General features: G+C 50.5%; 2 protein-coding genes across 6 annotated transcripts in view; both read right to left on the bottom strand.

Annotated features, from left to right (window-relative positions):
• Positions 1–3152, bottom strand: part of LOC121157379 (ubiquinol-cytochrome-c reductase complex assembly factor 1) — a 98857-nt gene extending 95705 nt beyond the window's left edge. For 4 of the 5 annotated variants that reach the window (XM_040981575.1, XM_040981576.1, XM_040981574.1 and 1 more), the window contains exon 1: positions 3048–3114. In XM_040981575.1, the coding sequence (XP_040837509.1) occupies positions 3048–3071 (24 nt within the window). In that variant the 5' untranslated portion in view covers positions 3072–3114. Of the gene's footprint in view, positions 1–3047 lie in introns of all 5 variants that reach the window. The other variant, XM_040981573.1, reaches the window with a different exon arrangement.
• Positions 3153–9464: 6312 nt separating this feature from the next.
• On the bottom strand, positions 9465–12970 carry GDF5 (growth differentiation factor 5). The gene is made up of 2 exons (XM_040981572.1): positions 12361–12970; positions 9465–10339 (listed from the first exon to the last, which is right to left on the bottom strand). Exons 1-2 carry the CDS (start codon positions 12968–12970, stop codon positions 9465–9467), a joined length of 1485 nt encoding a protein of 494 aa, XP_040837506.1.
• Between the last annotated feature and the right edge of the window lie 2766 nt (positions 12971–15736).

Here is a 15736-nt window from a genome sequence, read left to right as displayed (position 1 = left end):
TTCTCCCCTTGAGATCCCACCTGAGCGTACCTGGCTGCTCCACTTCCCATCTAAAGCCCTAGCACCCTGCACCTGCAAGGAAGATCTGGAGGAATCTCCTGGCTCCTAGCTTCATATTGGCTCAGTTCCGGCCACTGTGGCCACTTGGGGAGTGAACCAGCAAATGGATGATCTTTCTCTCTGTATCTCCTTCTCTCTGTAAATCTGCCTTTCCAATAACAAATAAATAAATAAATCTAGAAAGAAAGAAGGGAAAGAGAAGAGAAGAGAAGAGAAGAGAAGAGAAGAGAAGAGAAGAGAAGAGAAGAGAAGAGAAGAGAAGAGAAAAAGAAAGAAAGAAAGAAGGAAATTGGAACTCTTCTGCACTGGTGGTAGCAATCCACAAGTTTTAGCTGCTGTGAAAAATAGTATGGCAGTGCCTCAAAGTTTTACAAAATTACCATACAATCTAGGAATTTCACATCTGTATATATACTCCAAAGAAGTGAAAGCAGAGCCTGAAGCAGATCGTCTGTACCCCACCTTTACTGCAGTCTGACTGGCTACAATCAAGATAGAAGGAGGGGCCAGTGTGGTGGCATGGCAAATTAAGCAGCCAATTCAAGCCTCAGCTGCTCTACTGATGCTCATGTGCTGGGGAAACAACAAAAGCTGGTCTAAGTGTCTGAGCCCGACGCCCCAGTGGAGACAGACAGAGCTTCAGGATCCTGGACTCAGCTAGCTCAGCTCCAGCCTCGGTGGCCAGCTGGAGAATGAACCATCGGATGGAAGAGAGTATTAACTCTCTCCATACCTCCCTCTTTCTTACAGAGACATAAATAAACCTTTAGGAAAAGAAGAAGAAAAAAAAAGCAAGTATTCATCCAGGTGTCCATAAAGAGAAAAACAGGTAACCAACCCAGAAAAGAGCATATTACGTAGCATGAAAAAAAGATCTGACACATGAAACATAGATAAACCTTGCTACATGATACATGCAACTCACAGACAGTCAAATACTGCCTCACTCCCCTTGTCAGAGGCACCCTACAAACAGAATCACCTACAAGATTGTACCTGGGGCGTCAGGTAAACTCATGGGGACAGACTGTAGGATGATGGCTGCCAGGAGCTAAGGAGAATAACAGGAGTTACTGCTTAACAGGCACAGAATTTCAGATGTGGGACAAAAGGCGGTTCTCAACAGTGGGAACATACGATAAACTACATGTGCAAAACAAAAAGTTACAGCGACAGAACAGCTTAAGCTGCAGCTGTGTCAACGGCATGCCACGCCTGAGTCTTGGCAGCTCCATTTCAGATCGAGCCCTCTGCCAAAGTGAGGAAACCAGGAAATGAAAGACAGATGCCTTTCTCCCTGTCTGTTCCTCTCACACTCTGCCACTCTTACAAATAAATCTTTCTTTAAAATTGATTAAAAAGCTATGTTTGTGCTATTAAGTATTTTATCACAATTTATTTTTAGAAGTACAAGAGTGGCTTTTGGCAATTTCTGTGATTCCTAAGGAAAATTAAAAAAAGAAAAAATGAGCCCAGGACAGTTCATGACACCACTGACAACACAGCCATGTGTGGTTTCACCAAATGTCCAACTGCTCTGCTGGAGTCACAAAACAATAGCAAAGGATTCATTTTCGCCTCCTTGCCAAGCCCATCAGTGGCTCTCCACAACTGGGCTTGGGAGAAAACTGGCTGACAAGAAAAAACCAAGAAGAACTAAGATTAGCACGAATGTTTTAATACTACTTTTTGGTAGTCCAAGGGATGCTATAAATGGCATAAATCCAGAGCTATAAAACATTTTAAACTTTTGGTAGGGGGCCCGCCCGGCACGGTAGCCTACTAGTTAAAGGCCTTGCCTTGAATGTGCCGGGATCCCATATGGGCACCAGCATCCCATATGGGCACAGGTTCATTTCCCAGACGCCCTGTTTCCTGTTCAGCTCTCTGCTTGTGGCCTGGTAAAGCAGTCGAGGATGGCCCTGCATCAGAGACCCAGAAGTTCCTGGCTCTTGGCTTTGTATTGACTCAGCTCAAGACTGTTGCGGCCACTTGGGGGGTGTGAATCAGCAGATGGAAGATCTTCCTGTCTTTCCTCCTCTATGTATGTCTGACTTTCCAATAAAAACAAATAAATCTTAAAAAAAAAAAAAATTCCCAGGAAGGGAACCAGTATGGTGACTTCACAGACTAATCCTCCACCTGCAAGTGCCAGCATCCCCTATTAAGAGCCAGTTCCACTTCCCATCCAGTTCCTTGCTTATGGCCTCACAAAGCAGTGGAGGATGGTCCAAGTTCTTGAGCCCCTGCAACCTCATGGGAGACCTGTCTTCAGGTACGCTCAGCTCCAGCCACTGTGGCCATCTGGGGCATGAACTACCAGATGGAAGGTCTGATTTTTCAAGTAAAATAAATAAACCGTTAAAAAAAAAAGGGGGGGGGTGGCACAAAAGCACAAGTGTCAAGGAGCAGACTGTACCTGCTCAGAAAAACAATGTCCCTGATCCAGTTTTTGACAGATTTGGAAACACTACAGATTTTCCCATTGCTCTGTGGTCACTGGGTCTTGTGCAGCTTCCATCATACAGTCCAAATGCACATTTAAAACCTGGCTTAAAATGTCTGCGGCAGACCCACTGGGACTCAGACTCTACGGGTCCGCGGAAGACAAACGCCCTCCGGGTCTTTCAGAGTTGGAGGCTTGCACACAAACTTGCCCAAGGTCACGCTGCGCGCGTGGGCGACAGACATAACCCCGTGAGAAACGCACGTGCCCTGCTCCCTGAGGCAGAAGACGGGCAAGCACCATCCCATCCGGATCCCGGGTCACCGACCCCATCCTCGAAAGAAGGGGCAGCCACTGTCAGACCGCCGAGAGCAGAACAGCTGCCTCAGTTTCCCCTCAGAAAAGCGGCCACGCAACCCAGCTACCGCCCAGGCTCCCCTTTCGCACATCCTTCAGGTGCTCTCCCCGCCGCCGTCCTGTCCGCTCCGACTCCAACCCGGGAACCCGGCGGGCGACCCTAGAAAATCACTCTTTCACTCACAAGGACTCGCACCAGCAACGCCATGTTCCTCAGCAACCATTTCCGGGTGAAAGGCGGGCTTCCGGAGTCCCCGCCGCCACCGCCCCTTTCCTACACGGGTCTCTCGCCCGCGGCGCAGGCGCACGGAGGCTGTCGCGCGCACGCGCAGGTGTCCCAGGCTGTGTCCCTCCCGGTGTCCGGCGTCACAGTGACCCAAGGGCATTCTCTGGCGCCTTCCTCCTTGACCCCACCCTCTGGGCTGGTCCACTCTCCCTCCTTATCCCTCACCTTTGCCAGCCTCTGTCCCCGACAAGTCCTCATCCTAACCCCTGCTCCTAACTGGATGTCAAGCGGACACACACATACACCCCTTTTTTTTAATGAGTTGAAAAGAACAGGACCCTCAGAAATGCCAATATTTAAAAGGAGCCTGGGCTCGGCGCGATAGCCTAGTGACTGAAGTCCTCGCCTTGAAAGCACCGGGATCTCATTTACATGCCAATTCTAAGCCGGGCATCCCCGCTTCCCAGCCAGCTCCCTGCCTGTAGCTTGAGAATGCAGTGGAGGACGGCCCAAAAACTTTGGGACCCTGCACCTGCATGAGAGACCCGAAGGAGACTCCTGGCTCCTGGCTTCGGATTGGCTCAGCTCCAGCCGTTGTGGCCCTCTTGGGGAGTGAACCATTGGACAGAAGGTCTTTCTCTCTGTCTCTCCTCCCCCTCTGTATATCTGACTTTGCAATAAAAATAAATAAATATTAAAAAAAAAAAAAGCTTGAAGTCAAGTACTTGGATGTTCCTAGCCCAGTTGGGAGCTCTCGTTGAAGCTTCTGCCTCCTGGTTTCAATTTGGCTCAGTCCTGGCTAATTACAGCCATTTAGGGAATGAACCAGTAGATAGAATATCTTCTCTCTATAAATCTGCTTTTTCAATACAAATAATTAAAAAAAAAAAGACAGTTCACATAAAGCTGAAATCTTTTTTTACCATCATTTCTTTTTTTAAGATTTATTTTATTTTTATTACAAAGTCAGATATAGAGAGAGGAGAAGAGACAGAGATGAAGACCTTTCATCCAATGATTCACTCCCCAAGTGACCGCAACGTCTGGTGCTGCGCCAATCCGAAACCAGGAGCCAGAAACTTCCTCTAGGTCTCCCACATGGGTGCCAGGTCCCAAAGCATTGGGCCGTCCTCGACTGTTTTCCCAGGCCACAAGCAGGGAGCTGGATGGGAAGTAGAGCTGCCGGGATTAGAAATGGCACCCATATGGGATCCTGGTGTGTTCAAGGCGAGGACTTCAGACACTAGGCCAATACGCTGGGCCCTTTACCATCATTCCAAATCCCATTCCATTCTCCTCTCTCTAAAGTTAAATTTTCTTCCAGGTCTTTTTGTAATACCTTCATATGCATATATGCTTGTTCCCTTGGAAAAGCCATAATTTTAATGCGTGTAGTCCTTTTCTAACTTACTATTTTAATTAGGCTTATTTTCATTTCTATGTATTGTTTTATTTGAAAGATAAGACCCCGCACAATGACTCAGTGGTTGAATTCTCACCTTGCAAGTGCTGGGATCCCATATGGTTGCCAGTTCGTGTTCCAGCCACTCCACTTTCCTTCCAGCTCTTCCAGCTCCTTCTGGCTTGGGAAAGCAGTAGAGAACAGCTCAAAGCCTTGGGACCCTGCACCCACATGGGAGACCATCACGAAGGTGCCTAGTTCAGATCAGTTCATCTCCAGCTATTGCAGCCACCTGGGGAGTGAACCAGCCAACAGAAGATCTTTCTATCTATCCTTCTCTATATATATCTAATCTGACTTTTCAACAATACATCTTAAAGAAAGGAACGGAGGGAGAGAGAGAGAAAGAGCGAGAAAGCAAAGAAAAAGCAAAAAGAAAGATGGATTAGGGAACCACAACCGAGTGGAGTGACTCAGTTGCTTGTCTGGTTAGGGTCAAGGGTGTCAGAGGCCAAATGAGCAGTAAGACAGGTGCAAAGACCACTGAGACCTGCAGGAGACCCCTCTGTTGCTCTCCCGCTGGGTATCAGCTTTTTTGCCTGTAAAACTGGGAAGGGAGGAATATAAGGGCACTAGAAAAGTTCATGAAAGGTAAAAACTCAAAGGTTTATTTTTTTTTCAAAGGTTTATTTTAACACCAAAAAAATGGAGGAGTAGAGGAATCCATACCTGTGAGTGAGGCGTCTTCACCGAGTTCATGAAAAGTGTACATTCTGAAAAGCTCAGCCTGGATTTCAAAATCGTGGTGCACCACAATAAATGTATCTTTTCATTTTCCCCCTGAGTTCTTTGAAGAAGCCTGGTTTTAATCTATTTCCTGTTGTTAAAAACACCACACCATGGTTTGGGTATATTTTAAAGAGAAGGGATTTATTTTGGCTCACTGTTCTGGAAGTGCAAAATTGAGGGGCCACATCTGGTGCAAGGCTTCTTGCTAGCCAGCATCCTGAGACAGGACAGGGCACTGCACAGGAAAGTTGGGGAGCCAAGAGTATGTTCACATAAGTGTCCTCGGATCTCTCCCCTTCTTCTTTAAAAAAAAAATGTTATTTTTATTGGAAAGGAAGATAAGATTTACAGAAAGAAGGAGAAACAGAAAGAAAGATCTTTCATCTGCTGGTTTATTCCCCAAATGGCCACAATGGCTGGAGCTGAGTCAATCCAAAGCCAGGAGCCAGCAGCTTCTTCCAAGTCTCCCATGCGGATACAGAGTTCCAAAGCTTTAGGTCATCCTCTACACTTTCCCAGGCCATAAGCAGGGAGCTGGACAAGAAGTGGAGCAACTAGGACTTGAACCAGCGCCCATATGGGATCGTAGCACTTGCAAGATGAGGATTTGGCCAGCTGGGCCATCATGTTGGGCCCTCCCCTTCTTCTTGTTAGACCACCAGTATTCACTTGTGGGGTCATGACCTTGTCTAGTGCTAATCACCTCCAAAAGGCCTAACCCCTAATTTCTAGAGTTGACTTAAGTTTCCACTCTTTTAATTTTTTTTTTAACTTATTTGTTTGAAAGGTGCAGTTACCAAGAAAGGGACAGAAATACAGAGCTTTTTCTTCAACTGGTTCACTCCCCTAGATCATTAGAATTAGGCCAGGCCAAAGCCAGGAGCCCAAGTACAGAGGCCCAGCAGTTGACCCATCCTGTGCTGCCTTTCCAAGCATGTTAACAGAGAGCTGGATCCAAAGTGGAGCAGGCAGAGGACTGGAATGGTCACTCACATGGAATGGCAGGTTTGCAGAAGGTAGCTTAACTCACTATGCCATGTAGCTGGCCCTTTTACCCTCTTCATAAAACTTCAGAATGGAAGGGGAAAAAAAAAAAAAAAAACTTCACAATGGGAGTTAAACTCTCCTATGAGTTTCAGAGGAGACAAGCTGTCTTCAAACCATAAGTCGATTTAAGACACACAAATGCTCCCACCCACCTTGCCGAATGTCCTCTCCGGGCTGGCTGTTGTACTGAGTCCCTCTTGTATCTTCTCAATGAGTCCCTCAAAATTCACACATTATTTACAACCATGTATTTTTACTTGTTTCTTTGGTTTTTGTTTTACAAATGAAACCAAAGTGCTCAAAGTCTCTCAGTGATAGGAATTTCCTTTTTTTTTTTAAGATTGATTTATTTCTTATTAAACAGGCAATTATTATAAAGAAAAAGGAGAGAGAGAGAGAGAGAGAGAAAGCTATTGTGTCTGCTGGTTCACTCCCCAAGTAGCTGCAATGGCTGGAACTGAGTCTATCCAAAGCCTGGAGCCAGGAGCTTCTCCCAGGTCTCCCACGTGGGTGCAGGGTCCCTACGTTTTTGGACCGTCCTCAACTGCTTTCCCAGATGCATCAGCAGGGTGCTGGATGGGAAGTAGAATTACCAGGGCTGGAACCTGCAGCCTCATCCATTACATCAGAGTGCCAACCCAGATCTGGACAGTGTTTTGAACCTGCCAGGGCTCACGACTGTGGATGGGAGAGTACGATGTTTTGGTGGGAAGATAGCAAACAGGTTAGCTGCTTATCATGATTGGGACAGGAGGTGGGAGCTGTAGGGAGGTTTTCTCAGGGGGAAGCAGAACAGAATGTGACGGTTAGGAAAGGCTGTTCCCAAGTACCTTGGCATGATGGCATACCCAGAATCCACGTAGGCAAGGTGGGGCGGGGGTAGGAAGGGAAAGGTGCACAGAGTGAATGACTCTTTTGTGAAAGAAAGTTCTGGGCAAGTCGGGAGGGGGAGAGGGGAGGAAGTTCCCAGAGGGTCAAGCCAGAGACAAAATTTATTCCAAAGCCCAGGCCTATGGCAAGAAAAGTGCTTTAACACTGAGGACATGAAGCTTCTGATGCAGAAGCTGGAGAAACTCCAGTACTGCCAGAACTTTCCAAGAACCCAGGGCCATGCAGCCCAGGAAATGAATACTTGTGAGAGCCAGTACCACCTGTGGCCCCTTCATCCCTGGCACACTGCTGCTGGCTTCCTGGCCTCCCCACAGCTTCCACACTGCTTTCCCTGTCTCCCCAGAACCACCCCCTAGCGCGCGCGCGCACACACACACACACACACACACGCACGCGCGCGCGCTGGCTTCCCCAGTACCTCCCTTCCGGACTCACCAGGACTCTGTCAGCCATGGCAGCTCTGTTGTTTACTCCCAGAGCGCCCAGGCCCACCACTAGCCAAACACAACGAAGCCTGGCCAGGGAAGGCGCCGCTCCAGGTTCCGTCTGGCCCCTGTAGAACAGGTAATAGCCTCCCAACCCAGGAGTTAGCTCCAGGGTAGCCTTGTCTCCTACCCTGGGCTCCTGCTGCAGATCCTGACAACTCAAGATTCAGGCCTAGAGGGAAGAGACACAAGATGTACCCATTGCTGACCTGGAATCTGCTGTCTCAACAGCTTTGGCTAGGAGCCCTTTGGGAATCAAAGACCCAGCTGGAGAGGGGAGGGGAAAATGTTGAAGCTCCCTGGGAGGGAACCAAGGGTTGGACTTCCCATGGCTCTTTCTCTTCAGCCAGGTAGAACATGAACCTGAGCCCTCAGCATGAGGACCCAGTGCCTAAAATTTCCCCACCAAAGGGCTGGGTTTCCTTCCAAGAGTTCATATCTCATGCCTCCCCAGAGACTCAAGCTGAGGGGGAGGGAGCCAGCATTTACTCTGTGCCAATCCCCCAAACAGGAGATGTTGTCAGGATGTGCCTGGCATTGGTCCATCTGAGATCAGTGTGGAGGTGATTTATCTAACGTGTCTGTTTACACAAAGAGTAACATATAAGGTGGAGGGTCCCAGTCAGTGTCTGGTTGAGCCCTGTGGGTCCTCAGCGCGAGGGTACCAAGTCACAGACAAGGTCATGGTCAGTGGCATAGGGAGGTGCTGTGGGGGTAGAGGGGAGGAAGAGAAGCTTAACCGCTCCAAGTCCCCAGGACAGGCCTTGAAATGGTGCCCAGTTAATCCTGTGGGGGCTGGGGGAAGGGCAGGGCAGATGCTGGTGTGAATGAATGATTTTACAGCAAATGAAGTTCCCAGCATCCCTCCTGCTTAGGGATATGTTTCAGCCACAGTAAACTTGCCTAAGGAATATTGAAAAAAATGTGTATATCATATATATATGATTCTATTACCAGGCCCCAGTTGAGCTGGTGGAGAACAGACCATTGGGGCCTTGGAAGGAATAGAAATGGGGTTAGAGGTGAGGCCCCGCCTCGTCCAGCCAGGCCCACAGCACTCTCCTCCCCATTCTGCTTTGGTTTCCAGGAGTGGGGGTGGGGCCTGGGCCCTGGAAATCAAATTTAGATTCTAGGCCACCCCAAGCCTGTCTCTGGGTCAAAAATTCTTTGAGGGGGTCATGGGTCCCCTGTAGTAAACAAGAAATGTATCACAGTACCAGGCACCATTTCACTTTTTATCTCATAAATGTACATTTTAATCTAACAGTCTAACAGCCACACACTCTTCACCCCTTCCCAAACCCTCTGCCCCTCTCTCCCACCCCTGAGCAGTTAGCATCTCATCTGTCACCAAGCACCAAGGTGATTCAATCAGGAGGTGGCACCTGTGGCTGTCTCCAGAGGTGCCTAGTCCTCCTTGGAGGGAGTCCAGAAGCCCAGGCGGCCTAGGTAAGGAGAGAACAGGAGGATGGGGCAGGAGGGAGAGGATGAGTCTCTTTAGAAAACACTGGCTCCAGGACCTCAGTCCCATTTGTAATCTGCCAGTCAGAGCCATGAAAGGGCAGAAATGCTCAGAGGGGAACTCGGGGACAGAGATTTTTAGCCCCAGGTGCACACAGCGAGTGAGCCAGGCTCTTGGAATCCATCCGGTGGTAGGCTATGCAGATGCTCCCAGCTGTAGCCTCCTAATCCCTCTGTGATGCCAGGTGTGCAAAAAGGGGTTCCTGGGATCAACCCCCAGGAAGACAGAGGTTTGAGGTGCTACCTGCAGCCACAGGACTCCACGACCATGTCCTCGTACTGTTTGTATACCACATTGTTGGCAGAGTCAATGAAGAGGATGCTAATGGGACTGAGCCGCGTGGGCACACAGCAGGTGGGTGGTGTGGACTCAGGGTCCATGGAGTTCATCAGGGTCTGGATGACCGCGTGGTTTGTGGGTTCCAGGTGGGAGCGCAAGGGGAACTCGCACAGCCCCTCGCAATGAAAGGCCTCGTACTCAAGGGGCGCAATGATCCAATCGTCCCAGCCCATGTCTTTGAAGTTGACATGCAGTGCTTTCCGACTGCAGCGGGCCTTGAGGTTCTTGCTGGGTCTCTTGCCCTGGCGAGTGGCCAAGGGGGCGCGCCGTTTCCTGCGTTGGCTGAACAAGTACTCATACACGGTCTTATCGTCCTGGCCAGAGCGGGCTTTGATCTCATTAAAGAACAGGTCTCGCTTCTTGGTACGGCCGAACACTAGGAACAGAGCCTTCTCATGAACCTGCCGAGCAGTCCGATCGAAGCCCAGGCCACAGAGGTCCACGGCCCGGCCCCGTTCCCAGGCCTCCAACTCTAGACACAGCTGGGCCGAGTTCTTAAAGTTTCGGAAGAGCTTCCAGATGTCGAACACCTCCCAGCCAGAGCCGTCCAGGCCTGGCACGGAGCGCACATCCAGCAAGGCTGCCGGCTGCCGGCCGCTGGGGCAGCTGGACAACTTCAGCTGGGCAGCCCGCCCATTGCTGGGGGCCAATGGCTTGGCTGTGTCCAAGGGCTTCTTCCGCAGGATCCGTAGTTCAGCCCCTAGCAGCCCATCCTTCTCCAGGGCGCTAATATCAAAGATGTACCTCTGCTTCCTGACCACAGGCCCTCGGTCATCTAGAGAGAACACCCAACAGTCACTGCTGACAGCCTCACCAGGGAGCCCATCACCTTGAGGTGACCGAGAGAGCTTTCCTTAACCTCTTGCCTACTCTGACAGAAGCCAAGCCCCAAAGCGTGGGAGAACCTTTTTCAGAATGAGGGAGAGTCCTATGGGCAACTATGGGGTATATGCAGATATTGGCTGGGGTTACCTTGGGTGATTTGGGGGGCTTTTGTCAATGATCTACATACATCAGACATTCCTCAGCCTTATGGGCTATCTTCTGCACCTCTCTCTCTCTCTCTCTCTCGTTGCCATATCCATCATCCAATAGGATATCTCACTTACACTAATGGAACAGACATAAAAATTACCTTAGCTTTTCCACAGGGAAAGAACCTGTAGCTCAGAGAAGTTAGGTGCCTTGCTTGAAAAAACAGCTAGGAAAAAAACAAGGGTTGGAACTCTAGCCTGCAGCTTTTTATCCTCAGCCTGTGCTGCTTCCACATTCTCTTCAAGGAGACCTGAGTGTGCTCATGCTGTAGAGGAGACACTTGGAAACAGGAGTGACTCGACAAGGGTCATATCACTCGTTGGTCCAGCTGCCCTGGTTCTGTGGTTGAACGACCGTGTTGTGGGTGTGTTGTGTGCTGCTGTGTATATGAGTGTGTGACATTTGTGCGTGTGTTTGGGTGTGATTGGGCTTATGGTGATTATGAAAGATCATAGCTGAGTATGGATGGATTTCAAAATGTTTGCACCAAAATAAACCTATCTTTCAATTCCATCTTGAAGAACTTGCAGAAGCACCCTGGGTGTGTGAATGACATGGTATAATGTGTGTTTCATGGGGCCTGAAAGTGAGTGGGTAAATGTCAACGTCAGATTCATGTGCATACAAGGTGGGTGAGTACGTGTGTGTGTGAGTCTCCACGTGTGTATCAGTGTTAGCTGTCTGTGAGAAGCTAACAGGATCTCTGAATCAGCATCCCCTCCTTCTTAAATACCAGTCTGCCATGGAGGAGCATGCATATATTGCTCCACAAGGTGACTAATTAGGCCTTTAACCCCCCCATCTCCCCCTCCCCAAGCTCTGTTAGTGCTAGGGGGCACAAGAACTGATTTTATGATTCCCCAAGGGGTCACAGCTTTCTCTGGCTGGGCAGGCAGCCAGCCCACCTCCCCCACTCAACCAGACCTGCTGCCTCTGTGCCTCACCACCGCCCTCCCCAACCCTCAACCTCTCACCCAACCCCCACCCCCTCCTTGCCCTAAAGGCCAGCTCTAATGAGGAACCTCTCCCCATCTCTGTCCCCTCCCCCATCCTGCAGGAGCGGCAGGGCGACCTTAGTGGTCAACGGCTCATGTGCCTTCGCACACTGTGGAGAAACTGAGGTTGTGAGTGGGGAAGGCACTTGCTGAGTTCAGAGGAAGGAGCTTTAAGAGCAACAGGAGGTTGCTCTTGAAGGAGGGAGTGATGAGGGGAGCACACATTTTCTACGGAGCCCCCAGGATTTAGAAGGGACTCTTTCTCAGGGTCCCCCTTACAAGTTAGACCCCAGATCTGCAGCTTCCTCACAACTCTCAACACCCTTCTGTGACTCCAAGATGCCTTACCTATTTATCATCAATCCTGTGCTCTCTGCCTCAGCTTGGGCATAACCCATTAGAGCTCTCTGCCTACCAAATGGTAACATCTACAAACTCCAGGAGTCTGGGAAGTCCAGTCAGCCGGCACAGGCGCTGAGCATGTTCTGCTCTAGCCAGGACTCTGGTCTCCCATCTGCCCCCAGCTGGCAGGTCTTGGTGCTCCCCTCTGCACCTTGCAGGAAGTGGCTCTGGTGATTCCCAGGTGCCTTCCAGCGCTGACAGGCCAGCAGTCCAACACCTGCTGTGTATGTGTGAGAGAGAAGCTCCAGGTATCCATCCCAGGCCAGGTGCATGAACCCTCCTGCCCCAGTACACCCCCACACCCCCACTCTGCATGCGGACGCCCCTCCCTTGGAGTCATGCCCCTGCCATCCCACTCCCTCACCTTGCCCTTTGTCAATGAAGCTGGTGATGGTGTTGGCGAGGCCAGCCTCCAACTTCACGCTGCTGTTGCCGCCCTTTCTGTCAGCATCGGACAATGTCCTGTACAGCGAGAGCATGTACTCGTGGGGCGTGATGGGGGGCGGACGGAACGGCTCCTTGGGCTCTCGAGGGGACCCGGGTTCCCTGGTTTTCTTCAGCAGGAATGAGCTGGGGACAGATATTGCCTTTGGGGGCGCTTTCCCCCCAGGAAGCTGTCCTTTTGGGGTCACAGTCCGTGCTGCAGTCTGCCTGGTCTGGGGAGGGTGTCCTGGCTTGGACTCAGGGCTACCCAATCTGGGGGGCAGCTTTTTGGGTTCATCCTTCTTGGGCTGGGTCAGGTCTCCTGTCTGCCCGCTGCCACCCTTTGCCCTGGCATTGGTAGCTAGACCCCCCGGCCTGAAGATGTTCCGGGCCAAGTTGGGCTTCTCCTTGGCCTCTGCTTTGGTCAGCGCTGGCCTGGCCCCCGGGGGTCTCTGGCCCAAACCAGGGGCACCCAACACAGTACAGATGAATTCCAGGTCCAGCCAAGCCAGTTGCCAAAGCAAGAGAGTGAGGAGTGTGGGGAGTCTCATCCTCTGGTCAGCCGCTGGATGACACCGAGAAGGGCAGCAGGAGCGCAGGAGCCTCTGGCTTGGCAGGAAAAACCATGAAAGGAGTGGACTTTGAGAGGCAGCGGCAGAAGCAGTAGCGGCAGCAGAGCAGGCTCAGTCCTCAGTGCGAGACTCCTGAAGTCTGCCGGGCGTGTGTTTGTATCCAGTCCCATAGTGGAAATGCTCTCGTATCCAGACGTGCACCGTCTCCAGTCAGCGGCTGAAAATAACTCGTTCTTGAAAGGAGAACGCCGACCGCCCCCTTGCTCCTGCACAACTGACGGAGGGCTTGAAGGAGGCTTGTATAAGACTGAGGGATTTTTCCAAGAAGGAAGAATGGCGTAATGCTGCCTGTGTGCTCCAGTTCCCCCCCCCCCCCCGCCTTGGTTTTGAATCCTTTCCAGTGAAAATACTTACACACACACACATACACACACGCACAGACCTGCAGGTGCTCAGAAAAATCTTTTACAAACCTGAACTCAGGAATTGGAAACGGAATTCCAACCCAAACCAATTTAATTACTCTCTGATGTCATGCTGTCTGAACTCATTTAAGTGCAATATATTTATGTGAAAAAATCCCGGCTGCCCTTCTGGAGGCCCTGGCTCCTGGGGTCTCTTGGCACAGAGCCCCACAGCAGGACCCATGGCTTAGGGGGCTCCCCGTGTGCCAGGCAGACTCAGAGGTCTTCATCTGCACTCCACGGAGCAGCCCACCCCACCTGCCTGGGGATGGAGTGATGCTGGGGAAGGAGCGCTGAGATCTTAAACTCCAGAAGCAAGAGGAGGGTGGGTTTTCATTTAAGTCCTTGCCATGCTTCCAAGGCACTTTCAACCCCTGCGTGTTGTCTGGAGCCTGATTTGTTCTGTGTGTGTGTGTGTGTGTGTGTGTGTGTGTTGGGGGTAGTACAGATGGCAGTATTTACTTGCAGTTTCTTTTGTTTGAATAAACTTTTGATGACCCAGAGATAGAAAAGTTTCTTGGTGCTGCCCTCCGGGTGCCATTGACAGAGCTTTAGGTGATTTCTTGGGGGTTGGGAGCACTGCCTACCCTGGCACCCACTGCTTGGAAGGAGGCAGCTCCTGGTGTCCCCCACCCAGGCAAGACAGCCTTGGAGTTCTCTGAGGCTGGGGCTGCAGCGGCCCCTGCAGGAGACTGGAAAAGCAGGTTTCTGCACAATGCTGTTCTCGAAGCTCATAAACAGTCCACTTCGTTCAGGAGCCTATCCCTTTAGGGGCCATGGTCACCGCACCTTAGGATGGGGGTGGGGAACATTTGTCCCCTTCACCTAGAATGTTCTCCTATTCCCACAATGAATGAAGACCTCCTCATCTTGAGGGGTCCTGTGGGTTTCCTACAGGCGGCCTTCCTTGATCCCTAGGCAGAGCTGGACACTTCCTCTTGCCCACTTCACTACAACAGCACTAGCCACTCTGCAAGAGAGACGGTAGTAGGGAAGCAGTAGTCATGTTGCATCCTTTTTAATCCCAGGGTCTCTGAGTCACCCAGTAGAGATCTGTGGTCACTCTGAGGTCAGTGGATGGGTTTCCCAGCAGAGTTCGTGTCGGCAGGGGCGGTCAAGCACCCAGTCCTCTCATGGTGGTGACCTTGCTGATCTGCAAATCACAGGAGCACACTGTGATCATTCTAAGCTTCATCTGAGGTTCTGAGGTCAGAAAAGACACTTTAGGGACCAGCACAATGGCTCACAAGTTATTCTTCCACCTTGCAGTCCCAGTAGCCCATGTGCGCACTGATCCGTGTACCTGCTGCTCTGCTTCCCATTCAGCCCCCTGCTTGTGGACTAGAAAAGCAGCGGGGGACAGCCCACAGGCTTGGGCCCTGTATCCACAGAGAAGACCTGGAAGAAGTCCTGACTGCTGGCTTCAGGTCAGCTAACTCTGGCCTTTGTGACCATTTGAGGAGAAAACCAGTGAATGGAAGATCTTTCTTTCTCTGTCTTCCTTTTTCTCGATAGATCAACCTTTCCAATAAAAATTTTTTAAACTTTTTTTAGATTTATTTATTTTTATTGGAAGGTCAGATTTACAGAGAGAGGAGAGACAAAGACCTTCTGTCTTCTGGTTCACTCCCCAAGTAACACAACAGCCTGAGCTGAGTCAATCTGAAGCCAGGAGTCAGGAGCTTCTTCTGGGTCTCCCATCTTGGGTGCAGGGTCCCAAGGTTTTGGGCCATCCTCAACTGCTTTCCCAGGTCACAAGCAGGGAGCTGGATGGGAAATAGAATAGCTGGGACATGAACCAGTGCCCATATGGGTCCTGGTGCATGCAAGGCAATGACTTTAGCCACTAGGCTACCATGCCAAGCCTAAACATTTTTAAATCTTAGAAAAAAAGTGACAATAGAGCTTCCCACCTTACCTCAAAGGCAATCTTTCTGGCATTTGATGGATGGACAGGATTCATTACCATCCTTCCAGTGGCTTGGCTTCTCTGTGGGCTTATGTCTTCCCATCCAGTCCTCAGTGACATTCCCTCCTTTACCCTACCAGCTGTGTCCCCCTCACTGTCCCCACCCTCCCTCCAACTTTGTGCTTGACTTCTCAACCTCCAGGATCCCTGGGTTCACCCCTGCCTCTACCTACCCACTAAGTAAGTACAAATTTATGTGCTGCCTCCTCCATGCAGCCTTCCTGTATGCCTCAGAAAAAATGCATACTCCTTCCAAACATAATTGATTAGGGCTCTGAGTCAAGAGCTACAGGAAAGTGGGCTACATTCTCT

This window comes from Ochotona curzoniae, unplaced genomic scaffold (genome assembly GCF_017591425.1).
Source record: "Ochotona curzoniae isolate NIBS_2020 unplaced genomic scaffold, NIBS_Ocur_1.0 contig_3520, whole genome shotgun sequence".
Lineage (NCBI taxonomy): Eukaryota > Metazoa > Chordata > Mammalia > Lagomorpha > Ochotonidae > Ochotona > Ochotona curzoniae.
This window is presented reverse-complemented; position numbering and strand designations above follow the sequence as displayed.

Bases quoted from the DNA above. Each gene is read 5' to 3' on its own strand.
- GDF5 (XM_040981572.1), bottom strand. From the start codon at position 12,970: ATGAGACTCCCCACACTCCTCACTCTCTTGCTTTGGCAACTGGCTTGG. The intron at 10,340-12,360 runs GTGAGGGAGTGG...TGTTCTCTCTAG, and splicing joins CTTCATTGACAAAGGGCAAG to ATGACCGAGGGCCTGTGGTC.